General features: G+C 44.4%; 1 protein-coding gene across 5 annotated transcripts in view; it reads right to left on the bottom strand.

Annotated features, from left to right (window-relative positions):
- Nucleotides 1–4360: 4360 nt before the first annotated feature.
- Nucleotides 4361–15305, bottom strand: part of ITGA6 (integrin subunit alpha 6) — a 66597-nt gene continuing 55652 nt past the window's right edge. For 3 of the 5 annotated variants that reach the window (XM_083154806.1, XM_083154804.1, XM_083154802.1), the window contains 4 exons: nucleotides 13990–14100; nucleotides 13802–13900; nucleotides 12301–12426; nucleotides 4361–7127 (listed from right to left, as the gene is read on the bottom strand). In XM_083154806.1, coding sequence (XP_083010932.1) covers nucleotides 6966–7127; nucleotides 12301–12426; nucleotides 13802–13900; nucleotides 13990–14100 — 498 coding nt within the window. In that variant the 3' untranslated portion in view covers nucleotides 4361–6965. Of the gene's footprint in view, nucleotides 7128–9632; nucleotides 9765–12300; nucleotides 12427–13801; nucleotides 13901–13989; nucleotides 14101–15305 lie in introns of all 5 variants that reach the window. The other 2 variants (XM_083154807.1, XM_083154803.1) reach the window with 1 other exon arrangement.

Genomic DNA, 15305 nt, shown 5'->3' on the forward strand with positions numbered 1-15305 from the left:
TGATGGGCTCTGGGCAGCCACTGCTGAAACCAGCTGGTACAGTAGATGATATGGGTCATAGAGTCGACTGTATGTCATGAAAAATAGGTCAACATGGCTAGGGTCTGAAGGCCAACACAAGCATTAGGTAAAAAATGGGATTGTCGACAGTCAAAAGGTCGACATGAGTTTTTCACTTTTTTTATCCAAATTTTGGCGTAATTCAACATGGGCACCGTGTCAGTTTACCATTCACCATGCTTCAATCACTTCAGGTTTCGCTGCATCTCCTTGAGGTCTTGACTGACCAACAATACAATGGGCGCTACCAGGGGACTAAGTAAAAACCGGACCCGGATAAGACACCGGAACGCCGGACCAGACATCAAACTCTGCATTCCGGAGCTTATAGTGTCTGGTCCGAGGGGTGTCCCATGCGGGGGGTGTCTTGTCCGGGGGGATGCCTGTGATTGCTCACACCAGGGACATGGGGAAGGGGAGATTACAGCCTCCCCGTGTGGTCTGGACCGTTCCAGTTTTTATTACACCCCTGGACCATGCAGTGAGGCTGTATTCTCCCCCCTCTCCTCTCCCAGGTGACAGGTGCGAGAGCAGCCTCATCAGATGGAGCACCCCCGGACAGGACACCCCCGGACCGGATACTACAAGCTCCGGAAAGCAGAGTTTGATGTCCAGTCCGGCATTCCGGTGTCTTATCCGTTTCCGGATTTTACCCATACCCCAGTGCTGCACTCAGACATCAGGGATAACTTGCCCTGCGCTGACATGGGTGGAGGAAGCAGCGGCATTAATCATACAGGCGTTAGCGAGAGACGGTACACAGCCTGCGGCCAGACACAGATGGTCCCGGTTCCTGACCTCACACTACTCCTCAGCTACTACTCCTTAATATAAGGACGCACATACCGCTCACTTCCACTCCACTCTTAAGTACTGTGGATATCAAATTGAGAGGAGGGGTAATTATAAATGAAAAGGCTAATCAGGGGGTGCAGGAGAGAAAAAGGTTTGGAGCTGCTGCCTTTATATAGACCTTTATAGTGTCGGCCTAGCGACCGTATCCTCTAGGAGAGAGGGTGCATAGACAAGGGATGGGCATCAATGGCTCACAATCATCGATGGTTTATGACCGATGAAGAATAGTTTTGCCATCGATTGAAGAGAACCAGATGGTTTCTCTCCACCAATAGCAGGGGCAAACGCAGGATTATAATGGCATAGCATACATACACACATGCATACAAGCACACAGCATATACACATAATTCCCCCACCCTCAAACATCATGCTCAGCAGCTGGGTACAGTTCAGGCCTCCTCACAACACATGTAGCACAGCCGGGCCTGGGAGGAGCTGCACACTAGCTCCCTCCATCTGCAGCCGGCAGCAGCCTGTCTCTCTGACAGGAGGCAGCTGCCGGCAGCCGCACAGCCAGTCGCCTGGAGGCTGCTTTTAATAAAAATCTCCCCAAATAGCATCGTTTTCACCCTGCCCCTTCCTCAGCTTGATGACCTCAAGATCAGTCCCCCATAGCATGGTAGGTGAGATTGGAGGAAGAAATCGCTGAGTGTCCCCTGGCGCAAGGCGTGGCAATACTCGGCCGGAGGTGGGCAGTGTCGCGGCCCCCTGCAGCGCCATCGACAAGGGGGACCCCCCACGAGGAAAGATCATCAGGTACTTCCCAGCCAGCAGGCCTCCTGGAGAAATCCCCGGCCTGCAGGAGGAGGTGGCGAGCGGAGGACTGCTGGAGCCGCCCCCCCATTGGTGTTCCTGCTAATGTCTCCCGCGATGTGGGGTGGCAGCGCAGCCCAGAGAGGGCCCAACTATGGCCCCCGGCCTCAGTGACTACCCCCCCACCTCGCTCACTCTCTCCCTCCAGGTGTAGCTCCTGACATGCTGGCCTACCCCCACAGCAGGTCAGCCTCTGGACCCGTCCATGCTGGCTGTGGTGTGCTGCAGGGGAGATGGCCTGTTTGAGCCCTTTCACTGCTGCCCTGGAAGTAACAAAGTCAAGACGGAGCCACTGAAGGCTGCCTAGGATCTGTGCCACCCAGCCAAATGTGTACCCCTTGTCTACCCTGTAGTGTTCCCTATCTAAAAAAGATGCATCCACAGCTACACAGTGTCGGCTGCCATCAGCTCATACACAATGGTATGACCGGGGGTTAAAGTGAGGGAGAACAGGGTGGAACTGAGTTCCACCACCTCTAATGGTGAGGTGGAACATTGTAACCACCACATTGGCCCTGCACAGTAATTCTCACAGAAAACCATTCTAGTTTGCAGGGGGATGCCAAAAACCCTACCACTGGCCCTGTCTCTGCCTAATGGGGGGAGGGGAGGGGTAATTAGGTGGCATAGAGAGATGAGTTCCCCCACCTCTGCATGACCACTTAAAGCCCTGGGTATGACCTTCAACTGTAACATATGCTCCTTCAGCTAACCCTACATACAGTATCTCAGGAGCTTCACAAGGTCATCCATGGATCAGGTTGTCATTGTACGCTCCAGTCATTCCCATCCCTATAGAGCAGTGGTTCCCAACCCTGGTCCTCAAGTACCCCCAACAGTGCACGTTTTCCAGGTCACCCGGCAGGTGCACTCATTATTCTGGCACATTTGAAAAGATCACAGGTGGAGCTAATTATAGCACTTGTGAATTTGTGTGGAGACCTGCAAAACATGCACTGTTGGGGGTACTTGAGGACCAGGGTTGGGAACCACTGCTATAGAGGGTCCTTATATAGCAGGGATGGGGAACCTTTGGTCCTCCAGCTGTTGTTAAACTATACATCCCAGCATGCCCTGCTGAAGTTTTACTCTTTGGCCATGCTAAAACTGCTGCAGGGCATGCTGGGATGCATAGTTCAACAACAGCTGGAGGGCCAAAGGTTCCCTAACCCTGTTATATAGTGAGAGAAAATACTATGGGGTAAATGTACTAAAATGGGCTTTCTACTGGAGATGGGATGTTGCCTATATTCACCAATCAGATTCTATCTTTTATCTTCTAAAAGGTGCTGATTGGTTGCTATGGGCAACATCTCATCTTCAATAGAATTCCTATTTTTAGTAAATTTACCTATATTTCTCTCTAGTGTTGCATAACTACATAAAAAAAACTTCTAGTATCTCAGTTGTAATGTGTAACTAAAATCGGTACTTATGTAGTATCTGGACGCCCGATAAAAAAATCGGGTCCATCGCATCGATCGTATGCGATGCGATGGACCCAATTTTTTCATCTGATTCAATGATAAAATGGAGTCCATTTTAACATAGGATTCTATGGGAAAATGGGCCCATTTCATTTCCCCACTATCCAAGTGGGCATGGAGTTGGATATAAACCTGTAGCGAGCCACCGAGCCCGAAGCGTGGCGAGCGAACGCAGATTTCTTAAACAGTATCCTGCGTCCCCTCGCGGGGCTCGCCACGCTCGCCACAGGTTTATATCCAACTCCATGCCCACTTGGATAGTGGGGAAATGAAATGGGCCCATTTTCCCATAGAATCCTATGTTAAAATGGACTCCATTTTAACATTGAATCCGCTGAAAAAATCGGGTCCATCGCATCGCGTACGATCGATGCGATGGACCCGATTTTTTTATCGGGCGTCCAGATACTACATAAGTACCCTAAAATCTGAGGAGTATTTATAGAAGACTAGTATTGTCTCCAACCAGGGCCCTTATTCGGGTTCCCTCGCAAAGGCACATTCCTCAAATGGACAAAACCATGTGCACTGCAGGGGGGCAGATATAACTTGTGCAGATAGATTTAGATTTGGGTGAGTTATTTTGTTTATGTGCAGGGTAAATACTGACTGCTTTATTTCTACACTGCAATATAGATCTCACTTTGAAGTAAAACCCCACCCAAATCTAATTCTCTCTGCACATGTTACATCTGCCCCACCTGCAGTGCAAATGGTTTTGTCCATTTGAGAAGGAATTTGCCTTTGCTAGTGAACCAGAATAAGGGCCCATATAACAGCTCTTTATGAGGTCGCTTTCCTAAACCAAAGCTAAAATACACATTGCTTGTGGGTAAAATGACATCTTGGAATATATAAATATACATAAGAATGCGTTATCACATATAATGGGGCAGATGTATGAAGTCTGCTGAAGAAATAAAGTGGAGATAACATAGAAAGTGATAATGCTCCATCCAATCAGCTGTTTTAAAATGACAGTTAGGAGTTGATTGGCTGGTGCGTTATTATCACCTTCCACTTTATCTCTGAGTCTTCACCATGCTTAATACATCTGCCCCAATATCTGCAGCAGTGTGTTCCATTTAGTTGAACCTACTGTTTGTTCGGTACTGATAAGGCAGTCAGGAATGAAGTGACCATTACTTCCCTCATGTAACTTTTATTTACTGTCAGGTAATCCATATTTTGCATCCATAAACATTTTACATCCATATGTATGTACATATTACAGTATGCTCTTTCATGGGAAGCAGCATTATCTATACATAATGTTCCTTTATTTTTTCCTGAGCAACAATAAAAACTTTCAGCGGATGAATTCTGGGGCTGCAGAACCTGCAGATCACATTACATGCACACGCATCGCCGTTTTCCTGGATCTACAGTGTTGTGCACGGAATATGGTTACATATAACAAAGTATCAGACATGTCTGTAGAGCAATGCATGTACAAAGGAGAAGGACATTCTCAGCGATGTGCCAATGACATCTGGCTGCGCACATTGCAGCTAAAGGAAGCAATGTTTCCCGCACTTTTTCATTTGCACCTCTGCACGGTTAGAGGAAAAGTGAGTAACGACAAATCTCCAGCCAATCAGCTGCTAACTGTAATGTTACAGGCTGGGTTTGAAAAATGACAGGAGCTGGTTGGTTGGTCATATGTCACTACACTGTGGGCCTGATTCGGACCTATTTGCTAGACTGCGTATACTCGCAGTCTAGAGAACAGGTCAGTGCCCCAGTGCCTTCACCGCCACTCTGTAGACACATTGCAGATGACTGAATTTCCCCTATATAACTACAGAATACAGCTATTACTACTTAACCAAAGCACAACTAGAATTATAACTGTACATAAACTACACATCACTAAATGTCAGCACATAAGGGCAGATGTATCAACCCGGGAGAGAGATAAACTGCCAACCAATCTTAACTGTCATTTTTTCAAACACATCTGCATTTAGTAGCTGATTGGTTAGTACTTTACCTCTCTTCCAAGCTTTGATCCATCTCCCCCATAATGTCCAGGAAAAATATATATCCACTCTCGTCTAGCATAGTGCATATTGATGCGGAGTATTACTGCTCATGTCTTATCAATATAATAATGTTTCAGTAGCTTGCACTTTTTGGGATAGATTTTTATAAATACTCCAAATAAGGTGCAGTGCAGGCGTTGCCCATAGCAACCATTTATATTCTAACTATCATTTATATTGCACACTGAAGAAATGATAGCTAGACTCTGGTTGCTACGGGCAACCACCGTAACTTTTTCCTTTTTTTTGAATTTTCAACTATGTAACCGATAGCCTATAGAAATATAGAGTTTATGGCCGAAAGATCCAGGGTTACTAAACATGCAGTGAACCAAGACATAAAGGGAACGTGTCCCATCATTAGAAATAACATTTTATATCTACACATCACAGTATTTACACATTTAGCACATGGATTGTTAAACTGTGGAATTATATTATAATAGCTGTTTGTGCAGATAAGAACACAAAGAAGCCAGTGGAATTACACAGGAGTTAATTGCCCACTGTTATACCCATCACCCTGCGGCAGTATAAAAGGACAGAGCTAAGGGTCGTGTCTTTATCCACTTCTGTTTCTTGACCAGGATGTGATGTTAGGTGAGGGCAGAAGTAGTTAGATGCCCTCACAGCGTTTTTTTATTTTATTTGTATTGTATGTAGGTGTGGGTTATTCTATTGCAGCAGGTTTGTACCCTTCGATCACCACGCTTCTCTCGCCACAGATATATACTCCCTTTCCAGGTATACGTGGACGCAGTGCATGATGGGAAATCTCACAAAACAGAAGTGGTTCTAACCGCAACCCAGGACTAGGGCATAGAAACACACAGCCGGCCACAGTGATGTTACTGTACAGATAGGACGCACTCCCATGGATACTCGGCACTGTGCGTTGGCCGCCTGCACACTTTAAAGTTAAATGTAACAGGAAGTAATAAATACCCCAACAGGTTAGGCTATTTACAGAATTTATGAAACACGGCTGTTCGGTTCTAAATCTGAACACAATTGCAAATGTTACGATGTGTTGAATGACATATTGCACAATTACACTTTTTTTTATGCTTAAGTCAATTTGCAGCCTCAAAGCAAAAGGAAAGGAATGTATATTCTATCCAGGCAGTAGTTGTACATAGTGCGGTGAAGACTTAACGTTCAGCACTAGGCAACAATTCCAAGGCTTTCCTTACAGTGAAGGGATTTAAAGGCACACCCAGTTAGGTACTATGATGACCTGCCATTGGTTGGCAGTTGGTGATGACTGTGTAAAGAATTGTATATTTGCATAGGAAACATGACATCACATGCTAAATAATGGCACAGATGGGTTTAAGGCAAATAGAGAATGGGATCGTATAGTGACTGTAAACGCCTTCTTAATGCACTAAAAGTAGATCAGTGACTGCTTTCTCCTTTATTGCATAATGACAGTAGATCAGCATTAAATAAAACTTAGCACCCCTTCCTGACATTGTGTGCACCTATATGATGATCCCTATGTATATGATGATCCCTATCACGTATCGGGCAGCTTAATCCTTTTATTCCATATTCTGGCACAGGCGAGTCCCACTTACACAGCGGGCCAGGAAGACAATTCACAATAAAGCCTATGGCTTAGAACATAACCAAATTCAACAACCATGGTGCTCTTTCAATTTACAGTAGCCATTATAAAAAAATACAATTATAAATATTCCTAGGAATAACTTTCATTTTCATTCCAATTGGTGACCCATTGCTTTTTTTCACTGTTCTGCTTCAGTTTGCCATCTTTAAACTGGCGTTCTTCTTTGGGAATTCGTACAGCATGGTATTGCGGGACACTGTCATCGTACCTGGAACGTTTAAAGAATCCACACTGCAAAGAGACACCAGCATTAGATCATTACAGTATCGTCATTCATAGTAACCACCAGCAACATTAGAAGAGGACTTTGATAGGAAAGCGCATTGCCAGGCATAGGTGTTAAACAAAAAAAGCAGCACAGATGCATCTTAAGAGATCAATACTTTTGGAATAGTTCCCACAATCCCTTGTGGGAAAAGGAAAGAATGCTGCAGAACAGAAGTTTGCATACAATAAATAACAGAACATCCTGTATGATGTAAGATGCATGCATAGCTGCCAAGGGGTGTTTCTGGACTGTTACAGCAGCCTCTTGGGGCCACCTTCTTAGATGCTTATGGCACTGCCACAAAGGGAGGCATGAACATACTGTGCCTCTTTAGGGCATAACTAGTATCGCCCAGAATCGCATTGCAATATGCAATCCTATCAGCGGGATGTAGGTCCCTACAGGGGTCCCGAAAGGAGCCTGTCCCTGCAATCTGCTTCGCCGGGTGTCTGGGCATGTGGGCTTAGCCCTCCCAGCAGTGCAGTCTGTAGCCCTTGGCCTACCGCCATCTGAGAATGGTGGCAGCCCAAAGACCGATGAGTTACTCCCCGATATCGATAAATCGGGCAGCTTCACATGATGCGGCTGCCAGTGGGGCAGGAGGGATCTTCAATCTCCGGTCCTTGCTGCGGTCCCTAAGTGTTTTAGGTGAATTAGCCGCAAATATTAAAAAGCGCGGTTGTTCAGCATTAGACCAATCAGCCAGATCTGATGGTGAGGACATAGATAATAGTAAGCCATGAAACACTATTGTATAGCGGTCAATGTTGGTATCTGATATTCTTCATCTACATAGATAAAATATTGTACAGTTGGCTTACTGACTTGCAAATCTTTAGTATCATGGAGGCAAATAACTGTTGTAATAGCATGGACTGAATGAGCAGGGAAGGTCACCGTGGATATATATAAAGGTCATATTTATCATGTTTTTAGAAAATGCAAATATTCTAGACATAATAATTTTTCTGACATATCTATAAACATGTTATTTTAGCATTACATCCCTAATAGGCTTATTACAGTTTTACAAACAAAAGTAGCCAAAGTCAGCCTGATTTGCGTGCAATGGCGATGTTCACGGAGTTCAGTAATTATTTTGCTGCTATTGATGTTTGAATATCCCTCAGAACTGGTACATCATGGAAACACATTCTCAGACAGTACAGTACCATCGTTATGGAAACGCATTCTCGATCAGTACAGTACCACTGGCATGGAACGCATTCTCAGACACTACTGTACCATCGGCATGGAAAAGCATTTTCGGGCAGTGCAGTACCACTGTCACATTCTCAGGTAGTACAGTGCCATTGTCATAGAAATGCATTCTTGGCCAGTACAGAACTGTTGTCATGGAAATGCATTCTCAGGCAGTACAGTACCATAGTCATGTGACAGCATTCTCAGGCAATACAGTACCATTGTCATGGGAACATTCTCAGGCAGTATAGTACCATTATCATGAGACAGCATTTTCATGCAGTACCGTACCATTGTCATGTGACAGCATTCTCAGGCAGTAGAGTACCATTGTCATGGGACAGCATTCTTAGGCAGTACAGTACCATTGTCATGGGACAGCATTCTCAGGCAGTACGGTACCATTGTCATGGGACAGCATTCTCAGGCAGTACAGTACCATTGTCATGGGACAGCATTCTCAGGCAGTACAGTACCATTGTCATTGGACAGCATTCTCAGGCAGTACAGAACCATTGTCGTTGGACAGCATTCTCTGGCAGTACGGTACCATTGTCATGGGACAGCATTCTCAGGCAGTACGGTACCATTGTCATGGGACAGCATTCTCAGGCAGTACAGAACCATTGTCGTTGGACAGCATTCTCTGGCAGTACGGTACCATTGTCATGGGACAGCATTCTCAGGCAGTACAGTAACATTGTTATGGGACAGCATTCTCAGGCAGTACGGTACCATTGTCATGGGACAGCATTCTCAGGCAGTACAGAACCATTGTCGTTGGACAGCATTCTCTGGCAGTACGGTACCATTGTCATGGGACAGCATTCTCAGGCAGTACAGTAACATTGTTATGGGACAGCATTCTCACGCAGTACGGTACCATTGTCATGGGACAGCATTCTCAGGCAGTACAGTACCATTGTCATGGGACAGCATTCTCAGGCAGTACAGTACCATTGTCATGGGACAGCATTCTTAGGCAATAAAATGTTTTGAGAGATATAAACAATGACAGACATGGAGAGATGGTAGCACTTTGTGTAAGTTTTATATGGTTAGAAGTATTACATGCATGAGTAGATGGTAAAATATTAGTTACGTGTATCAAGATTAGATCCCAGAAAATAAAGATAAAAAATGGAGAACCCAATGATTAATGATAGCCCCCTGCAGTAAAAGCGATTGTGGTGTTATTTTTTTTTTAGAAAATCTTGCAGCCAATCCAACACCCTCAAGCAGCGATCAAACAACAAATCAATTACCAAATCACAGAACGCTGATCAATACTATGCGTCAGACGTCAGCCTCTCTTTATCAGATGGCTGAGCATGGATTTCAGCCTTGTGATATGTGGCATCAAACTGATCTTTCTTATTTCTCTTGAAGAAGCCACACTACAAAGAATCAAGGTAATTAGATACATTTTAAGATTTTTTAGCGGATTTGCGGAGGGAATTTAACCCTTTGAGTGCCAACATCTCTGTGATGTACAAAATATCTGCTAAAAATGCCAGCGTCGCTCACATTTGTTATATAAATTCAAAAAACAATGTGAAAATTATATTTCCTATATAAGGTAAACATTACAGGCCATTATGATGAAGAAAAATGATTGCTTGGCAATTTTCACACTTATTTTGACAAATTCACTTGGCACTCAAAGGGTTAACAGAAAAGAAAATTATCAGCAGTCACAGTGCATGAAAAACTGAATATCTGTCACATCCACAGTATGCATATAACAAACCTCGGTACACAGCTAAAGACTTATCCGTCCAATCTGTCTGGTGGGAACAAATATCTGATAATGGGCGGTATTCAATGCTGCTGGTGAGGGGGTTTGAGCGGCGAGGATGGCTTGTTTTTGGAGAGGATCGCAGAAGATAAGCCATCCTCGCCATCTAACCCCCTCGCCGGCCGCTCACTGTATTAAATGTTGGGGGAAATCCTCACCATTATCGAATGGCGAGGATTCCCCGTAGCGGCGAGGTTCGCCACAAATGCAGCGAGCCCCGCCGTTTTCACCTCGCTGAAAAGAACCAGTGAGGTGGAAACGGCGAGTGAAGGGGACGCCGTTGAATACTCTGACGATGAGCTATTGGCACTGCTCGCATTGAATAAACCCCATTGTATAGGAGCAAATGACAATCAGCCATTTGTTCCCATATGCTGGAAAACGACCAAAAACGATTGTTTCGATAAATTTTGTCAAATCAAACGGATTTAACCAATTTATCTGAATGGCCATTGTCTGTGTGACAGTGTTTTGGAGCAAATTGTCGATTGTCGTTTGAAACCCATACATTGACAGATTTTTGTTCCGCCAGACAAATTGAACAGATAAATCTTTAGGTGCGTACCCAGCTTATGTCCTCACCAGCGAATCAATGCACTACCAATATCACTCAAATATGTTACCTTTTACTAGGGAATGGATAAGCTGCAATATAGTGAAAATTGGACCACCTGAAAAATGTCTACCTACTCTATGGGGTCAATTCAATTAAAGGCGATGTGCCATTGAGCATCGCCACAACGATTGGTAGCACATATACATGCCATTTACAGTACCTCTAACATCTACATGTTTTCTTGCGCACCACTGAGCTAAGATGCGATGTGCTGTTCCAATTTGGCACATCACCTGTAATTAAATAGGTGGCTGGTGAATACAGCCCAACATGTAGCTAATATTGACTAAGAAGGCTTCCATCAGCCATTTATAATTATAACCAATCGAAAGTGTAGTTGATCAAAAGTTGGATATGAGAGATGTCTATACAGCACTGGAACAGGTGATCATTTAACATAAAGTGCTTTATATGATTACATTCCCCTTAAGAAAAAAAATCCAAAGAATGGGTAATGTCAACTTTAAGCTCAGCAATCTGGAATATTGATTTGTCTATAGTTGCACTGTACAGCGGATTCTCAGTGCACTACTTCAGTTCTCATTACATGAAGCCTTTAACTTGAATTATTTCTACATCACTGAGCTTAAAGGGAACATGATGAGGAGATGAAAGATGGTATGGTTGCAGTTACGGTAATGTGTATATGAGTACAGATACAATGGTGAAGCAAGTGCAAAAATTCAATGGGGGGGGGGGGGGGGGGGGGGAGACGTGGGTTTTAGTGGCAGGAATCTTGAACCTTTTACCATAAAAGAGACAGCAAGGGAAATTTAAAAGGATGAGAGATTGAGAAAGTGAGAGATTTGGTAAGAAATCTCCAGTTTCTTTAAAGCGGCAATCATTTACACTGCAAAACCAGTTTGATTTGGCAGTGTAAATGATTGCCGCTTTAAAAAAAAAATTCTTACCAATTTTCAACTTTCTAAATCTCTCATCCTATTAAATTTCACCCAGCCACTCTTTTTTGACCTGCAAATATTTTATCCACTTTTTTTGATGTATTAATGTTGAGAAACAACGATTTATTGTCTTCACTCTAGAACCAAAGTCTGCGTTTTGCATAAAGTTGCAATATGGTCATAAGAGGGTATAAAATAAAATAAAACTACTGCTGTACACTAGCTACAGTGTACTGAGATGCTAGAAGGCTAGAGATCAGTGATCACTATGGCAATACAGGCTTACAATTAAAAATGTAACAGAGGTTAAACTTCAATGCATTGTTCCTGCACACTGGACTTTATAAAGAGAATGGAAACAAATCCTTGTAGAATTGCAATGTTTATGGGTGAAGGGCATGACCAGAGATGGGTGAACCTGGTTGAAGATCGCATGCTAGAGTAGGATTTGGGACAGTAACAGGATGCCCTTATCTAGTTCTGGCATGTCCTCCTCAATTAGGCGCATCGTGCTTCTGACCAATCGCAATGCATACTGCGATACAGCCAGGGAATCTCATCCATATTACAACTTTCCTGTGTAGTGTGGGAAATATGATAACCATAAACGTACTCACCTTCCATAATAAAAAGACTAGTAGTGCAAGCATTAAAATTCCTGCTAATATAGCAACGAGGATAATCCACCATGGCACGCCACTATACTGTGCCTGTGTCTTCTCAGGGAATACGGTAACACGCACCTATACACAGATAAATACGGTAACTGTACAGGTGTAATCCAGCTACTACTGTACAAGTACATATGCAAGACATCCACTTTTTGTGCACTAAGGGGGTTATTCTGGTTTAATCTGATTTTTAGCATCTGCACATTTATGCGAATGTGCAGACACTTGGTGTGAATGGGCACCGCAAACTGTATGTTCGCCGTCTTGCGCGCACCTAGCAGTGTGGCAGAGCCCATGGGAGCGCACAGCATTTCATGGACGTTCCCATGCAAATGGCCTGGTGACGCGGGTGCGCGCGGGGGGGGGGGGGGGCTGGGCAGCTGACGGCCACGTCCTGCACAGGGCGCTCGCAGAGGTAAGACACCAGAGACGTGTCTTACCTCTGCGAGTGCTGGAGAGATCATTCGATGGTCAGCAACCATCAAACTATCCCCCCCCCCCCCCCCTCACCAGGCGGCATAACATCCACATAAATATGAAATTGGTTGCCATGGGCAATATCCTATATTCAGCAGAACTCCCATCTTAGTAATGTACAACATCTCCATATACAAGCCCCATGAAAGTAGTAGCAAATTCACATTCAGGGCCAGATTCTCTAAGCTTCAAAAGTGATACAATGGAGAGTGATAAACAGCCAGCCAATCAGCTGCTGCCTGACATTTTTCAAACACAGTCTGTGACATGGCAGGTAGGAGCTGATTGGCTGGCTGTTTACCACTCTCCATTGTATCACTTTTGAAGCTTAGAGAATCTGGCCCTCAGTATGTAGATAGTGTAAGGAATCAGAATAATAAATCAGACCATGCTTGGCTACAGGTGATTTAGGTAAGGATCGCATGTGATGCATACCACCCCCTGCTGTATTTGTGATCGCATGAAACTGCTATGCAACCGCAGTTTAAGCAGAACATCGTGAACATCGCACACGATGTCCCTCTGCAAAACTCTGAACACCACATCTGCTGCATCAGCCCCTTAATTAGTACCTCAGTCAATATGATTTAACCAGCTGTGCTGAGCCATAGATGTCTTTAAAACGCAGACTATTCGTGCACCCTGATGCTGTGTACACACGGGGGCGATAGGGGCTATAATCGCTGGGAATATGGTCGCAGGCGACCATATTGCCAGTGATTGGAGTGCGCACCAGCGATAAATCGCCGAGTGCGCGCTCCTGTTTTCTGCCCCATTGTAATCGCTGGTCGCAGGAGCTTGCTCCTGCGACCAGCTAATTACCTCTGCAGCTCCCCCAGCAGAGGTTCCCTTTCATCAGCGACCATCTCTGGTCGCTGATGCAAAGGAGACACTGGGCAATATATCTCCCCCCGTGTGTACGGAGCTTTAGGATTGTGTTTGAGAACCACTAACCTAGACATGTCCTTACCTGGTAACCTTCATTGGACAATTTAATATTATCAGAAGCTGTGTCAATACTGATTGAGGCCTTCACAAGGATGTCGAGATAATTCATCTTTGAATATTCCTGTTACCAAAAAGGGAAAAGACAATTATCAAATGGAACTCAGTACATTCTACATAAGTAGGATGTATAACATATTACTGCAAGGTTACCTCAAGGAAAGTGCTGTTCCATAACCTGGATCGGACATTGATGACAGCATTACTATCCAGGCCCTGAAGGGGGCATCTAATTGTCACGCACTTTGCATGGTTCTCGCAGTCCTGGAATTAAATGCAGACAAAATTCATTTATAATCCTCATTTAAATAAGAAAGTAAGCTTTAAATAAATAGTATACTCCTAGTCCTTTATCAACAGCTACAGCCACCTCACAGCACACAAAAGGCATATGTTACGGGCCAAAAAGCTAAAATGGCAAAGCTAGACAATCTGTGCTTGCACTGACAGTGCCCCAGAGAATGAAGGTAAGTATAAGAAAAATGATTTAAAGTCATCCATTACCAAGGATTTGGCATGAAATAATTGTTGTGTAAAGGGGTGATTCACAGATGGACAGAGGAGTTACAGTGGTCAATCTGAATAAGCTTAGGGTTACCCAAATGGAAGACAGAGTGGGGGAATCTGCCGCACAGGATTTAGTATTACAATTGGATGATATATATTCTGGCCCCCTATTTTTATAGATGATGATAACAACCAATTTGTTCAGGGGTGTGCTACCACTGACACTATCATATTGAAATATACACAAAGAAAGAAAAGTGTGTCATGGTGTGGTGCACCGTAGCGAAGTAAATGATACCAATAAAATATAGCCTTTATTTAGATTTTTTTTTTTTAAATATCGAAATTATATATTTTTTTAAATATCTTAATATGTATACTTTAGAGCAGAGAAGGGAAAGGGGGGACATGATAGAAACTTTCAAATATATCAAGGGCTTTAACAAGGTCCAGGTGGGAGACATTCCTCACAGGAAGAGGAGCAGCAGAACACGAGGACATGCACTGACACTAGGGGGAGGAAGGTACAGGTGGGAGACATTCTTCACAGGAAGAGGAGCAGCAGAACACGAGGACATGCACTGACACTAGGGGGAGGAAGGTACAGGTGGGAGACATTCTTCACAGGAAGAGGAGCAGCAGAACACGAGGACATGCACTGACACTAGAGGGAGGAAGGTACAGGTGGGGGACATTCTTCACAGGAAGAGGAGCAGCAGAACACGAGGACATGCACTGACACTAGAGGGAGGAAGGTACAGGTGGGAGACATTAGTCACAGGAAGAGGAGCAGCAGAACACGAGGACATGCACTGACACTAGACGGAGGAAGGTGCAGGTGGGAGACATTAGTCACAGGAAGAGGAGCAGCAGAACACGAGGACATGCACTGACACTAGGGGGAGGAAGGTACAGGTGGGAGACATTCTTCACAGGAAGAGGAGCAGCAGAACACGAGGACA

Source organism: Crinia signifera, chromosome 7 (genome assembly GCF_055691185.1).
Source record: "Crinia signifera chromosome 7, ASM5569118v1, whole genome shotgun sequence".
In the NCBI taxonomy this organism is placed as follows: Eukaryota; Metazoa; Chordata; class Amphibia; order Anura; family Myobatrachidae; genus Crinia; species Crinia signifera.